This window comes from Callionymus lyra, chromosome 2, assembly GCF_982586985.1.
Source record: "Callionymus lyra chromosome 2, fCalLyr1.hap1.1, whole genome shotgun sequence".
Taxonomy (NCBI): domain Eukaryota; kingdom Metazoa; phylum Chordata; class Actinopteri; order Syngnathiformes; family Callionymidae; genus Callionymus; species Callionymus lyra.
In genome coordinates, this window is record NC_141819.1 from 2603018 (window position 1) to 2621536 (window position 18519).

An 18519-nucleotide genomic window follows, 5' to 3' on the forward strand; every position below is an offset into this window, starting at 1 on the left:
TATGTGTAGTATTGTCCAGTACTTGACTCTGGTGTTGTGATAGTGTAGTAACAAGTATATATGTGTAGTATTGTCCAGTACTTGACTCTGGTGTTGTGATAGTGTAGTAACAAGTATATATGTGTAGTATTGTCCAGTACTTGACTCTGGTGTAGTGATAGTGTAGTAACAAGTATATATGTGTAGTATTGTCCAGTACTTGACTCTGGTGTTGTGATAGTGTATTAACAAGTATATATGTGTAGTATTGTCCAGTACTTGACTCTGGTGTTGTGATAGTGTAGTTACAAGTATATATGTGTAGTATTGTCCAGTACTTGACTCTGGTGTTGTGATAGTGTAGTAACAAGTATATATGTGTAGTATTGTTGAGTACTTGACTCTGGTGTTGTGATAGTGTAGTAACAAGTATATATGTGTAGTATTGTCCAGTACTTGACTCTGGTGTTGTGATAGTGTATTAACAAGTATATATGTGTAGTATTGTCCAGTACTTGACTCTGGTGTTGTGATAGTGTAGTAACAAGTATACATGTGTAGTATTGTCCAGTACTTGACTCTGGTGTTGTGATAGTGTAGTAACAAGTATTACATGTGTAGTATTGTCCAGTACTTGACTCTGGTGTTGTAGTATTTACAGACCCCATGACTCTTGACGAAGTCGTAACTACTTTCATTTGTTTTCAAACCAAAATACACTATCACAACACCAGAGTCAAGTACTGGACAATACTACACATATATACTTGTTACTACACTATCACAACACCAGAGTCAAGTACTGGACAATACTACACATATATACTTGTTACTACACTATCACAACACCAGAGTCAAGTACTGGACAATACTACACATATATACTTGTTACTACACTATCATGATATATCACTATAATTCGTATCCTTGTGATACGTGTCAATACACTCTTGAAAACACACACCTTCGAACATCTATTATTAATCTTCTTCTAAACTAACGTTCCTCCTTCTTTCTTTTCTTTTCTTCCTGTCGTTCCAGAAGACAGGAAGTTGTTCGTTGGGATGCTGAACAAACAACAGACGGAGGAAGACGTTTACCGCCTCTTTGAAGCGTACGGAGTGATCGAGGAGTGCACGGTGCTCAGAGGTCCTGACGGCAACAGCAAAGGTAGACACACTCGTCGCACACATGTAGGTCACGGACCCACACCTGACACAGTGTGTGTTTGTGAGCGGCAGATAGATGTGCACGTATGCGTCAAGTGTGGGTCAAAGTGCTTCACCAAAGAATAACCATCATGCTGTGCTTCACACACATCATCACATGCTGGTGGGAGTAGGCTGCAACGCACCAGCCCACCATTAGGATGAAGTTTCTTTCTTAGAGACACAACAACACAATTTTATTCAGATCTAATTTCATGTTATTGTGTGAAACGAAAAAAACAATCGTTCAATAAAACACCTCACGATCCAAGAACCAGGGGTGTGTCGCAGATCGCACACTTCTGCACTTACACTTTTGAGTACACAAGTGCGTTCACGCTGAGCAGTGTGCGACAATATAGTCCGCTGTGCACTACACAAATGGCCAAAAACTTGATCGATGGACGTAGATGATGCTAAACTCAAGCTTAAATGATGCTAAACTCAAGCTAAACTGAAGATAAACTGAAGATAAACTGAAGATAATCTGAAGCTAAACTGAAGCTAAACTGAAGGTAAACTGATGCTAAACTGAAGCTAATCTGAAGCTAAACTGAAGATAAACTGAAGGTAAACTGATGCTAAACTGAAGCTTATCTGAAGCTAAACTGAAGATAATCTGAAGCTAAACTGATGCTAAACTGAAGCTAATCTGAAGCTAAACTGAAGCTAAACTGAAGCTAAACAGAAGATAATCTGAAGTCAATCTGAAGCTAAACTGAAGCTAAACTGAAGGTAAACTGAAGGTAAACTGATGCTAAACTGAAGCTAATCTGAAGCTAAACTCAAGCTAAACTGAAGATAAACTGAAGCTAATCTGAAGCTAAACTGATGCTAAACTGAAGCTAATCTGAAGCTAAACTGAAGCTAATCTGAAGCTAAACTGAAGCTACGTCACTGACGGAGCAGATACCGGCCTAAATGTCTTGTGAAAACACTAATTTCACCAAAAAACAACAATAATAACACAATAAAACACAACTTAATAACTTGTTTTTATTGGAGGAAAGTTTTGTCAAGTGTTGATGATATTGTTTCAACGACTGGTTACAATCAGTGTTAAAAAGTAGTAGAAGAAGAAACTGTCGAGTCATTTCCTGTTAGTGTGTAGTAACAGACTTTGATTCCTTCAAAATCCTCAGAGATCCAGATGGATCTTCATCTCAACACCAGCTCAACATAATCATCAAGATTCATTGAAGTACTAAATATACTGTGAACACACACTGATGAGTATCAACTGTAACACACAGATACACACAGATACACACCGATACACAAAGAAACACACAGATACACACAGAACACACACAAACAGAACACACACAGATACATACAGATACACACATATACACACATATACACACAGATACACACAGATAAACACAGATACACACAGATACACACAGATACACACATATACACACAGATACACACAGATACACACAGATAAAGACAGATACACACAGATACACACAGATAAACACAGATACACACAGATACAAACAGATACACGCAGATACACACAGATACACACAGATACACACAGATACACACAGATAAACACAGATACACACAGATACACACAGATACACACAGATACACACAGATACAAACAGATACACACAGATAAACACAGATACACACAGATACACACAGATACAAACAGATACACACAGATAAACACAGATACACACAGATACACACAGATACACACAGATAAACACAGATACAAACAGATACACACAGATAAACACAGATACACACATATACACACAGATACACACAGATAAACACAGATACAAACAGATACACACAGATAAACACAGATACACACAGATACACACAGATAAACACAGATACACACAGATACACACAGATAAACACAGATACACACAGATACACACAGATAAACACAGATACACACAGATACACACAGATACACACAGATAAACACAGATACAAACAGATACACACAGATAAACACAGATACACACAGATACACACAGATAAACACAGATACACACAGATACACACAGACACACACAGATACACGCAGATACACACATATACACACAGATAAACACAGATACACACAGATACACACATATACACACATATACACACAGATACACACATATACACACATATACACACAGATACACACAGATAAACACAGATACACACAGATACATACAGATAAACACAGATACACACAGATACAAACAGATACACACCGATACACACAGATACACAAAGATACAAACAGATACAAACAGATACAAACAGATTCACACAGATAAACACAGATACACACAGATACACACAGATACACACAGATACACACAGATACAAACAGATACAAACAGATACACACCGATACACACAGATACAAACAGATACACACAGATACACGCAGATACACGCAGATACACACAGATACAAACAGATACACACAGATACAAAAAGATACACACAGATACACACAGATACAAACAGATACACAAAGAAACACACAGATACAAACAGAACACACACAAACAGAACACACACAGATACACACAGATACACACATATACACACATATACACACAGATACACACAGATAAACACAGATACACACAGATACACACATATACACACAGATACACACAGATACACACAGATAAACACAGATACACACAGATACACACAGATAAACACAGATACACACAGATACAAACAGATACACGCAGATACACACAGATACACACAGATACACACAGATACACACAGATAAACACAGATACACACAGATACACACAGATACACACAGATACACACAGATACAAACAGATACACACAGATAAACACAGATACACACAGATACACACAGATACAAACAGATACACACATATAAACACAGATACACACAGATACACACAGATAAACACAGATACACACAGATACACACAGATAAACACAGATACACACAGATACACACATATACACACAGATAAACACAGATACACACAGATACACACAGATACACACAGATAAACACAGATACACACAGATAAACACAGATACACACAGATACACACAGATACAAACAGATACACACAGATAAACACAGATACACACAGATACACACAGATAAACACAGATACACACAGATACACACAGATACACACAGATACACAAAGATACACACAGATACAAACAGATACACACAGATAAACACAGATACACACAGATACACACATATACACACAGATAAACACAGATACACACAGATACACACAGATACACACAGATACACACAGATACAAGCAGATACACGCAGATACACGCAGATACACGCAGATACAAGCAGATACACACAGATACACACAGATACAAACAGATACACACAGATACACACAGATACACGCAGATACACGCAGATACACGCAGATACACGCAGATACACGCAGATACAAACAGATACACACAGATACAAAAAGATACACACAGATACACACAGATACACACAGATACAAACAGACACACACAGATACACGCAGATACACACAGATACAAACAGATACACGCAGATACACGCAGATACACACAGATACACACAGATACACACAGATACACACAGATACACACAGATAAACACAGATACACACAGATACAAACAGATACACGCAGATACACACAGATACACACAGATACACACAGATACACACAGATAAACACAGATACACACAGATACACACAGATACACACAGATACACACAGATACACACAGATACAAACAGATACACACAGATAAACACAGATACACACAGATACACACAGATACAAACAGATACACACATATAAACACAGATACACACAGATACACACAGATAAACACAGATACACACAGATACACACAGATAAACACAGATACACACAGATACACACATATACACACAGATAAACACAGATACACACAGATACACACAGATACACACAGATAAACACAGATACACACAGATAAACACAGATACACACAGATACACACAGATACAAACAGATACACACAGATAAACACAGATACACACAGATACACACAGATAAACACAGATACACACAGATACACACAGATACACACAGATACACAAAGATACACACAGATACAAACAGATACACACAGATAAACACAGATACACACAGATACACACAGATACACACAGATACACACAGATAAACACAGATACACACAGATACACACAGATACACACAGATACACACAGATACACACAGATAAACACAGATACACACAGATACACACAGATAAACACAGATACACACAGATACACACAGATACACACAGATAAACACAGATACACACAGATAAACACAGATACACACAGATACACACAGATACAAACAGATACACACAGATAAACACAGATACACACAGATACACACAGATAAACACAGATACACACAGATACACACAGATACACACAGATACACAAAGATACACACAGATACAAACAGATACACACAGATAAACACAGATACACACAGATACACACAGATACACACAGATAAACACAGATACACACAGATACACACAGATACACACAGATACACACAGATACACACAGATACAAACAGATACACACAGATAAACACAGATACACACAGATACACACAGATACAAACAGATACACACATATAAACACAGATACACACAGATACACACAGATAAACACAGATACACACAGATACACACATATACACACAGATAAACACAGATACACACAGATACACACAGATACACACAGATAAACACAGATACACACAGATAAACACAGATACACACAGATACACACAGATACAAACAGATACACACAGATAAACACAGATACACACAGATACACACAGATAAACACAGATACACACAGATACACACAGATACACACAGATACACAAAGATACACACAGATACAAACAGATACACACAGATAAACACAGATACACACAGATACACACATATACACACAGATAAACACAGATACACACAGATACACACAGATACACACAGATACACACAGATACAAGCAGATACACGCAGATACACGCAGATACACGCAGATACAAGCAGATACACGCAGATACACACAGATACACACAGATACAAACAGATACACACAGATACACACAGATACACGCAGATACACGCAGATACACGCAGATACACGCAGATACAAACAGATACACACAGATACAAAAAGATACACACAGATACACACAGATACACACAGATACAAACAGATACACACAGATACACGCAGATACACACAGATACAAACAGATACACGCAGATACACGCAGATACACACAGATACACACAGATACACACAGATACACACAGATACACACAGATAAACACAGATACACACAGATACAAACAGATACACGCAGATACACACAGATACACACAGATACACACAGATACACACAGATACACACAGATACACACAGATACAAACAGATACACACAGATAAACACAGATACACACAGATACACACAGATACAAACAGATACACACATATAAACACAGATACACACAGATACACACAGATAAACACAGATACACACAGATACACACAGATAAACACAGATACACACAGATACACACATATACACACAGATAAACACAGATACACACAGATACACACAGATACACACAGATAAACACAGATACACACAGATAAACACAGATACACACAGATACACACAGATACAAACAGATACACACAGATAAACACAGATACACACAGATACACACAGATAAACACAGATACACACAGATACACACAGATACACACAGATACACAAAGATACACACAGATACAAACAGATACACACAGATAAACACAGATACACACAGATACACACATATACACACAGATAAACACAGATACACACAGATACACACAGATACACACAGATACAAGCAGATACACGCAGATACACGCAGATACACGCAGATACAAGCAGATACACGCAGATACACACAGATACACACAGATACAAACAGATACACACAGATACACACAGATACACGCAGATACACGCAGATACACGCAGATACAAACAGATACACACAGATACAAAAAGATACACACAGATACACACAGATACACACAGATACAAACAGATACACACAGATACACGCAGATACACACAGATACAAACAGATACACGCAGATACACACAGATACACACAGATACACACAGATACACAAAGATACACGCAGATACACGCAGATACACACAGATAAACACAGATACACACAGATACACACATATACACACAGATACACACAGATAAACACAGATACACACAGATAAACACAGATACACACAGATACACACAGATACACACAGATAAACACAGATACACACAGATACACACAGATAAACACAGATACACACAGATAAACACAGATACACACAGATAAACACAGATACACACAGATACACACAGATACACACAGATAAACACAGATACACGCAGATACACACAGATACATGCAGATACACACAGATACACACAGATACACACAGATAAACACAGATAAACACAGATACACACAGATAAACACAGATACACACAGATACACACAGATAAACACAGATACACACAGATACACGCAGATACACACAGATACACGCAGATACACACAGATACACGCAGATACACACAGATACACGCAGATACACACAGATACACACAGATACACGCAGATACACACAGATACACACAGATACACACAGATACACGCAGATACCCGCAGATACACACAGATACACAGAGATACACGCATATACACACAGATACACACAGATACACACAGATACACGCATATACACACAGATACACACAGATACACACAGATAAACACATATACGTACAGATTTTGATGAGTTTAAATTCTATTTAACTTGTGAGTAGAATATATACAACCACGCCTGTAAATAACACTAAATAACTGGTTGTGATATTGGATCAAATGAAGTGTGTGTTGCTCTCAAATAAAGTGCTGAGCTCCAGAAACAGAGAGTTTGTACGCAGTACTGTCTGTGAATTATACTGCGTACGCAAACACTTTGAGAGCAGCTTGGATCGTCTGGACATATCTTCAGACCCTCCTGCCAAGACTTCTGGAGACACTGACTCCGTCCGACGTGCAGAAAGAAAGGAAAATGGACTCAAAAGAAACTGTTCCCTGGTCAGTGCTCATGGAAAAGGTTGGAATTAAGGTTTGAAGCGATCTGACTGCAGAGCTTTAGAAGACAAGATGGACGTCACAACAATTCAAACTCGCTGTGAAGACAGAGAAGGACGAGGCTGATGGACTCGACATCTGACGCCAGTTCAGTTCTTCTGAGAATCAAATGTATACGGTTTTGAATGAAATAATAACTGATCCTCGACCTTTATCCTGACCCAGAGACAACACAAGGGATACCTCAAACACATTTGTTCTCAGGCCTCTGGATCATCTTGAACAAAAAGACAACACAAGGGATACCTCAAACACATTTGTTCTTGGGCCTCCGGGTCCCTTTGACCCCGAGATAACATAAAGGATACCTAAAACACCTTTTTTCTCGGGCCACTGGATCATTTTGACCCAAAGACAACACAAGGGATACCACAAACACATTTTTCTTCTGGCCTCTGGATCATCTTGACCCAGAGATAAGACAAGGGATACCTCAAACACATTTGTTCTCGGGCCTCCCTGTCACTTTGACCCAGAAATGACATTAGGTATACCAGAAACACATTTGTTCTCGGGCCTCCGGGTCACTCTGACCCAGAGATAACATAAAGGATACCTCAAACACATTTGTGTTTGATCCTCAGGGTCACTCTGACCCAGAGATAACATAAAGGATACCTCAAACATATTTGTTCTGGAGCCTCCGGGTCATATTACTAGAGTTTTTTATGTCCATTCAAACACTTCCTAAACCTATTACAGCAAAGCCCTTCCAGTAGTTATTCGATCAAAATGGTTTATTCTTGTGGACTCACTTTAAATATTGTATCATTTATAAAAAAGTACTTTGTTCTCCAGCGATCCAAGATCGTTTGCTCTGTGTTTGTGTCGACCAGACCAGAGCAAACGATCCCCGGACACTCGCCGGTGTCTCGGGTGTGAAGTGTTTGATCCGCTTCAGTGTTTAATCTGCAGCGACAGGCGTCGCTAAAGACTTTTCTGCTTCATCAACGCAATCTGTGGCCCGCGGCCCCTGAACAGCCGGGTCTTCGTCCGAGAGTCTCGTCGAGAACATGTTTTACGAGGCGTCGAGTGAGAGTTTGACTGAGGAACGAAAACCAAGCACTTTGTGTCTCTTCCAGGTTGTGCCTTCGTCAAGTTCTCCACACATTCTGAGGCTCAGTCCGCCATCAGTGCCCTCCACGGCAGCCAGACCATGCCTGTGAGTACCACCGCCTCAGAGTTCTGCCTGGAAAGTTGAGTGTAATTGATTGATTGATTGATTGATTGATTGATTGATTGATTGATATTCTGAATTCTTCCCATATTGGGGACATTTCTGTTTATTCAGCAGTAAATACACATATTAGGACACAGTACCACAAACACATTTGATGGGGAGCCCCCGGGTCACTTTGACCCAGAGATAACATAAAGGATACCTCAAACACATTTGTTCTCGAGCCTCTCGGTCATGTTGACCCTGAAACAACACAACACAAACACCTGGATTAAACACAAGCACCTGGACTAAACACAAACACCTGGAATAAACACAAACACCTGGACTAAACACAAACACCTGGAATAAACACAAACACCTGGAATAAACACACCACCTTGAATAAACACAAACACCTGGATTAAGTTCAAACACCTAGAATAAACACAAACACCTGGATTAAACACAAGCACCTGGAATAAACACAAACACCTGGATTAAGTTCAAACACCTAGAATAAACACAAACACCTGGATTAAACACAAACACCTGGAATAAACACAAACACCTGGATTAAGTTCAAACACCTAGAATAAACACAAACACCTGGAATAAACACAAACACCTGGACTAAACACAAACACCTGGAATAAACACAAACACCTGGACTAAACACACCACCTTGAATAAACACAAACACCTGGATTAAGTTCAAACACCTAGAATAAACACAAACACCTGGATTAAACACAAACACCTGGAATAAACACAAACACCTGGATTAAACACAAGCACCTGGAATAAACACAAACACCTGGATTAAGTTCAAACACCTAGAATAAACACAAACACCTGGATTAAACACAAACACCTGGAATAAACACAAACACCTGGATTAAGTTCAAACACCTAGAATAAACACAAACACCTGGATTAAACACAAACACCTAGAATAAACACAAACACCTGGATTAAACACAAACACCTGGAATAAACACAAACACCTGGATTAAGTTCAAACACCTAGAATAAACACAAACACCTGGACTAAACACAAACACCTGGAATAAACACAAACACCTGGATTAAGTTCAAACACCTAGAATAAACACAAACACCTGGATTAAACACAAACACCTAGAATAAACACAAACACCTGGATTAAACACAAACACCTGGAATAAACACAAACACCTGGATTAAGTTCAAACACCTAGAATAAACACAAACACCTGGACTAAACACAAACACCTGGAATAAACACAAACACCTGGATTAAGTTCAAACACCTAGAATAAACACAAACACCTGGACTAAACACAAACACCTGGACTAAACACAAACACCTGGAATAAACACAAACACCTAGAATAAACACAAACACCTGGAATAAACACAAACACCTGGAATAAACACAAACACCTGGAATAAACACAAACACCTGGACTAAACACAAACACCTGGAATAAACACAAACACCTGGACTAAACACAAACACCTGGAATAAACACAAACACCTGGACTAAACACAAACACCTTGAATAAACACAAACACCTGGATTAAGTTCAAACACCTAGAATAAACACAAACACCTGGATTAAACACAAACACCTGGACTAAACACAAACAACTGGATTAAACACAAACACCTGGAATAAACACAAACACCTGGACTAAACACAAACACCTGGAATAAACACAAACACCTGGACTAAACACAAACACCTGGAATAAACACAAACACCTGGACTAAACACAAACACCTGGAATAAACACAAACACCTGGAATAAACACAAACACCTGGAATAAACACAAACACTTGGAATAAACACAAACACCTGGATTAAACAAAAAAACCTGGATTAAACACACAACACTAACTGAGTTAGTGAGGTTGTGTGATGTCGTTTGAGGTCGTGTGAGGTCGTGTGAGGTCGTGTGAGGTCGTGTGAGGTCGTATGAGGTCGTGTGAGGTCGTGTGAGGTCGTATGAGGTCGTGTGAGGTCGTGTGAGGTCGTGTGAGGTCGTGTGAGGTCGTGTGAGGTCGTGTGAGGTCGTATGAGGTCGTGTGAGGTCGTGTGAGGTCGTGTGAGGTCGTATGAGGTCGTGTGAGGTCGTGTGAGGTCGTATGAGGTCGTGTGAGGTCGTGTGAGGTCGTATGAGGTCGTGTGAGGTCGTGTGAGGTCGTGTGAGGTCGTATGAGGTCGTGTGAGGTCGTGTGAGGTCGTGTGAGGTCGTCTGGTCTGTTGTTCTCAGTGCACACATGTTGTTTGCTCTAAGATAATCCGAGAACATGAATAACTCACATGACGCCATCAGTCATGATCGTCTCACTGAACTGATGTTTAAATGCTGGAGATGAAGCTGCTTTGAACCAGATGTTGTCGACTCATCAATCTGTGTGAGCGAGAGTGAGGCTGTGTTACGTAACATCGTCCTGTGAATCATCGGAGCTGAAGATACTTTGAAGCTCGTGTTTGTTCCTCATTTACTATAAACAAAAGCTTCTTGACTAGAAATAGTAACTTCATGATGTGTTGTTGATGTTCACTGAAGCGTTATTTTACTTTGTTTCATTTTATTTTCATCCTTGTTCTTGTCACAGTTAATGTTTCAATCCATTGAGTATATTTTTTTGTCTGTTTACAATTAACATGTTAATATTCACAGCATTCATTGATGTGTCGCAAATAAACTTCTATGATGACTGAGGACGAGAGGATACTGTCGACTCCAGCTACTAAGAAAGCTGATGTTTTGTTTTGGCTTTTAGTTCAGAATAGATTGAAATGACAACAAGAAGTCACTAAAAATCAGTGTCGTCTGAAATATATATATATAGATATAGATATATCTATTTATATATATATCTATATAAATGTTCACTCTAAATATTCACTGCGTTTGATAAGTTTTGTGTTGCAATTGAACTTCCGGCCTCTAGATGGCAGCAGTGGTTACATCCTCCACAGCTATAGGAAGAATGATGACTGAGGATGAGAGGATACAGTGAATCCAGCAGCTTTTGAAGCTGATGTTTGGACATATTTTGGTTTGAAAACAAAAGAAAACAGTTACGACTTCTGTAAATACTACAACACCAGAGTCAAGTACTGGACAATACTACACATATATACTTGTTACTACACTATCACAACACCAGAGTCAAGCACTGGACAATACTACACATATATACTTGTTACTACACTATCACAACACCAGAGTCAAGTACTGGACAATACTACACATATATACTTGTTACTACACTATCACAACACCAGAGTCAAGCACTGGACAATACTACACATATATACTTGTTACTACACTATCACAACACCAGAGTCAAGTACTGAACAATACTACACATATATACTTGTTACTACACTATCACAACACCAGAGTCAAGTACTGGACAATACTACACATATATACTTGTTACTACACTATCACAACACCAGAGTCAAGTACTGGACAATACTACACATATATACTTGTTACTACACTATCACAACACCAGAGTCAAGTACTGGACAATACTACACATATATACTTGTTACTACACTATCACAACACCAGAGTCAAGTACTGGACAATACTACACATATATACTTGTTACTACACTATCACAACACCAGAGTCAAGTACTGGACAATACTACACATATATACTTGTTACTACACTATCACAACACCAGAGTCAAGCACTGGACAATACTACACATATATACTTGTTACTACACTATCATAACACCAGAGTCAAGTACTGAACAATACTACACATATATACTTGTTACTACACTATCATAACACCAGAGTCAAGTACTGGACAATACTACACATATATACTTGTTACTACACTATCATAACACCAGAGTCAAGTACTGAACAATACTACACATATATACTTGTTACTACACTATCACAACACCAGAGTCAAGTACTGGACAATACTACACATATATACTTGTTACTACACTATCATAACACCAGAGTCAAGTACTGAACAATACTACACATATATACTTGTTACTACACTATCACAACACCAGAGTCAAGTACTGGACAATACTACACATATATACTTGTTACTACACTATCACAACACCAGAGTCAAGTACTGGACAATACTACACATATATACTTGTTACTACACTATCACAACACCAGAGTCAAGCACTGAACAATACTACACATATATACTTGTTACTACACTATCATAACACCAGAGTCAAGTACTGAACAATACTACACATATATACTTGTTACTACACTATCACAACACCAGAGTCAAGTACTGGACAATACTACACATATATACTTGTTACTACACTATCACAACACCAGAGTCAAGTACTGGACAATACTACACATATATACTTGTTACTACACTATCACAACACCAGAGTCAAGTACTGGACAATACTACACATATATACTTGTTACTACACTATCACAACACCAGAGTCAAGTACTGGACAATACTACACATATATACTTGTTACTACACTATCACAACACCAGAGTCAAGTACTGGACAATACTACACATATATACTTGTTACTACACTATCACAACACCAGAGTCAAGCACTGGACAATACTACACATATATACTTGTTACTACACTATCATAACACCAGAGTCAAGCACTGAACAATACTACACATATATACTTGTTACTACACTATCATAACACCAGAGTCAAGTACTGAACAATACTACACATATATACTTGTTACTACACTATCACAACACCAGAGTCAAGTACTGGACAATACTACACATATATACTTGTTACTACACTATCACAACACCAGAGTCAAGTACTGGACAATACTACACATATATACTTGTTACTACACTATCACAACACCAGAGTCAAGTACTGGACATTACTACACATATATACTTGTTACCACACTATCACTACACCAGAGTCAAGTACTGGACAATACTACACATATATACTTGTTACTACACTATCACAACACCAGAGTCAAGTACTGGACATTACTACACATATATACTTGTTACTACACTATCACTACACCAGAGTCAAGTACTGGACATTACTACACATATATACTTGTTACTACACTATCACAACACCAGAGTCAAGCACTGAACAATACTACACATATATACTTGTTACTACACTATCACTACACCAGAGTCAAGTACTGGACATTACTACACATATATACTTGTTACTACACTATCACTACACCAGAGTCAAGTACTGGACATTACTACACATATATACTTGTTACTACACTATCATAACACCAGAGTCAAGCACTGAACAATACTACACATATATACTTGTTACCACACTATCATAACACCAGAGTCAAGTACTGAACAATACTACACATATATACTTGTTACTACACTATCACAACACCAGAGTCAAGTACTGGACAATACTACACATATATACTTGTTACTACACTATCACAACACCAGAGTCAAGTACTGGACAATACTACACATATATACTTGTTACTACACTATCACAACACCAGAGTCAAGTACTGGACAATACTACACATATATACTTGTTACTACACTTTCACAACACCAGAGTCAAGTACTGGACAATACTACACATATATACTTGTTACTACACTATCACAACACCAGAGTCAAGTACTGGACAATACTACACATATATACTTGTTACTACACTATCATAACACCAGAGCCCGCACTGAACAATACTACACATATATACTTGTTACTACACTATCATAACACCAGAGTCAAGTACTGAACAATACTACACATATATACTTGTTACTACACTATCACAACACCAGAGTCAAGTACTGGACAATACTACACATATATACTTGTTACTACACTATCACAACACCAGAGTCAAGTACTGGACAATACTACACATATATACTTGTTACTACACTATCACAACACCAGAGTCAAGTACTGGACATTACTACACATATATACTTGTTACTACACTATCACTACACCAGAGTCAAGTACTGGACAATACTACACATATATACTTGTTACTACACTATCACAACACCAGAGTCAAGTACTGGACATTACTACACATATATACTTGTTACTACACTATCACTACACCAGAGTCAAGTACTGGACATTACTACACATATATACTTGTTACTACACTATCACAACACCAGAGTCAAGTACTGGACAATACTACACAAATATACTTGTTACTACACTATGACAACACCAGAGTCAAGTACTTGACAATACTACACATATATACTTGTTACTACACTATCACAACACCAGAGGCAAGTACTGGACAATACTACACATATATACTTGTTACTACACTATGACAACACCAGAGTCAAGTACTTGACAATACTACACATATATACTTGTTACTACACTATCACAACACCAGAGTCAAGTACTGGACAATACTACACATATATACTTGTTACTACACTATCACAACACCAGAGTCAAGTACTGGACAATACTACACATATATACTTGTTACTACACTATCACAACACCAGAGTCAAGCACTGAACAATACTACACATATATACTTGTTACTACACTATCATAACACCAGAGTCAAGTACTGAACAATACTACACATATATACTTGTTACTACACTATCACAACACCAGAGTCAAGTACTGGACAATACTACACATATATACTTGTTACTACACTATCACAACACCAGAGTCAAGTACTGGACAATACTACACATATATACTTGTTACTACACTATCACAACACCAGAGTCAAGTACTGGACAATACTACACATATATACTTGTTACTACACTATCACAACACCAGAGTCAAGTACTGGACAATACTACACATATATACTTGTTACTACACTATCACAACACCAGAGTCAAGTACTGGACAATACTACACATATATACTTGTTACTACACTATCACAACACCAGAGTCAAGCACTGGACAATACTACACATATATACTTGTTACTACACTATCATAACACCAGAGTCAAGCACTGAACAATACTACACATATATACTTGTTACTACACTATCATAACACCAGAGTCAAGTACTGAACAATACTACACATATATACTTGTTACTACACTATCACAACACCAGAGTCAAGTACTGGACAATACTACACATATATACTTGTTACTACACTATCACAACACCAGAGTCAAGTACTGGACAATACTACACATATATACTTGTTACTACACTATCACAACACCAGAGTCAAGTACTGGACATTACTACACATATATACTTGTTACCACACTATCACTACACCAGAGTCAAGTACTGGACAATACTACACATATATACTTGTTACTACACTATCACAACACCAGAGTCAAGTACTGGACATTACTACACATATATACTTGTTACTACACTATCACTACACCAGAGTCAAGTACTGGACATTACTACACATATATACTTGTTACTACACTATCACAACACCAGAGTCAAGCACTGAACAATACTACACATATATACTTGTTACTACACTATCACTACACCAGAGTCAAGTACTGGACATTACTACACATATATACTTGTTACTACACTATCACTACACCAGAGTCAAGTACTGGACATTACTACACATATATACTTGTTACTACACTATCATAACACCAGAGTCAAGCACTGAACAATACTACACATATATACTTGTTACTACACTATCATAACACCAGAGTCAAGTACTGAACAATACTACACATATATACTTGTTACTACACTATCACAACACCAGAGTCAAGTACTGGACAATACTACACATATATACTTGTTACTACACTATCACAACACCAGAGTCAAGTACTGGACAATACTACACATATATACTTGTTACTACACTATCACAACACCAGAGTCAAGTACTGGACAATACTACACATATATACTTGTTACTACACTTTCACAACACCAGAGTCAAGTACTGGACAATACTACACATATATACTTGTTACTACACTATCACAACACCAGAGTCAAGTACTGGACAATACTACACATATATACTTGTTACTACACTATCATAACACCAGAGCCCGCACTGAACAATACTACACATATATACTTGTTACTACACTATCATAACACCAGAGTCAAGTACTGAACAATACTACACATATATACTTGTTACTACACTATCACAACACCAGAGTCAAGTACTGGACAATACTACACATATATACTTGTTACTACACTATCACAACACCAGAGTCAAGTACTGGACAATACTACACATATATACTTGTTACTACACTATCACAACACCAGAGTCAAGTACTGGACATTACTACACATATATACTTGTTACTACACTATCACTACACCAGAGTCAAGTACTGGACAATACTACACATATATACTTGTTACTACACTATCACAACACCAGAGTCAAGTACTGGACATTACTACACATATATACTTGTTACTACACTATCACTACACCAGAGTCAAGTACTGGACATTACTACACATATATACTTGTTACTACACTATCACAACACCAGAGTCAAGTACTGGACAATACTACACAAATATACTTGTTACTACACTATGACAACACCAGAGTCAAGTACTTGACAATACTACACATATATACTTGTTACTACACTATCACAACACCAGAGGCAAGTACTGGACAATACTACACATATATACTTGTTACTACACTATGACAACACCAGAGTCAAGTACTTGACAATACTACACATATATACTTGTTACTACACTATCACAACACCAGAGTCAAGTACTGGACAATACTACACATATATACTTGTAACTACACTATCACTATATTTTGTTGCTCGTGATGTTCAGATACTACT

At 37.8% G+C, this 18519-nt stretch overlaps 1 protein-coding gene across 4 annotated transcripts in view; it reads left to right on the top strand.

The window, feature by feature from the left end:
• celf5a (cugbp, Elav-like family member 5a) overlaps positions 1-18519 on the top strand; it is a 352295-nt gene that overhangs the window by 294359 nt on the left and 39417 nt on the right. For 3 of the 4 annotated variants that reach the window (XM_087783230.1, XM_087783232.1, XM_087783233.1), the window contains exons 4-5: positions 1021-1149; positions 9587-9666. In XM_087783230.1, the coding sequence (XP_087639356.1) occupies positions 1021-1149; positions 9587-9666 (209 nt within the window). The remainder of the gene's footprint in view (positions 1-1020; positions 1150-9586; positions 9667-18519) is intronic. The other variant, XM_087783231.1, reaches the window with a different exon arrangement.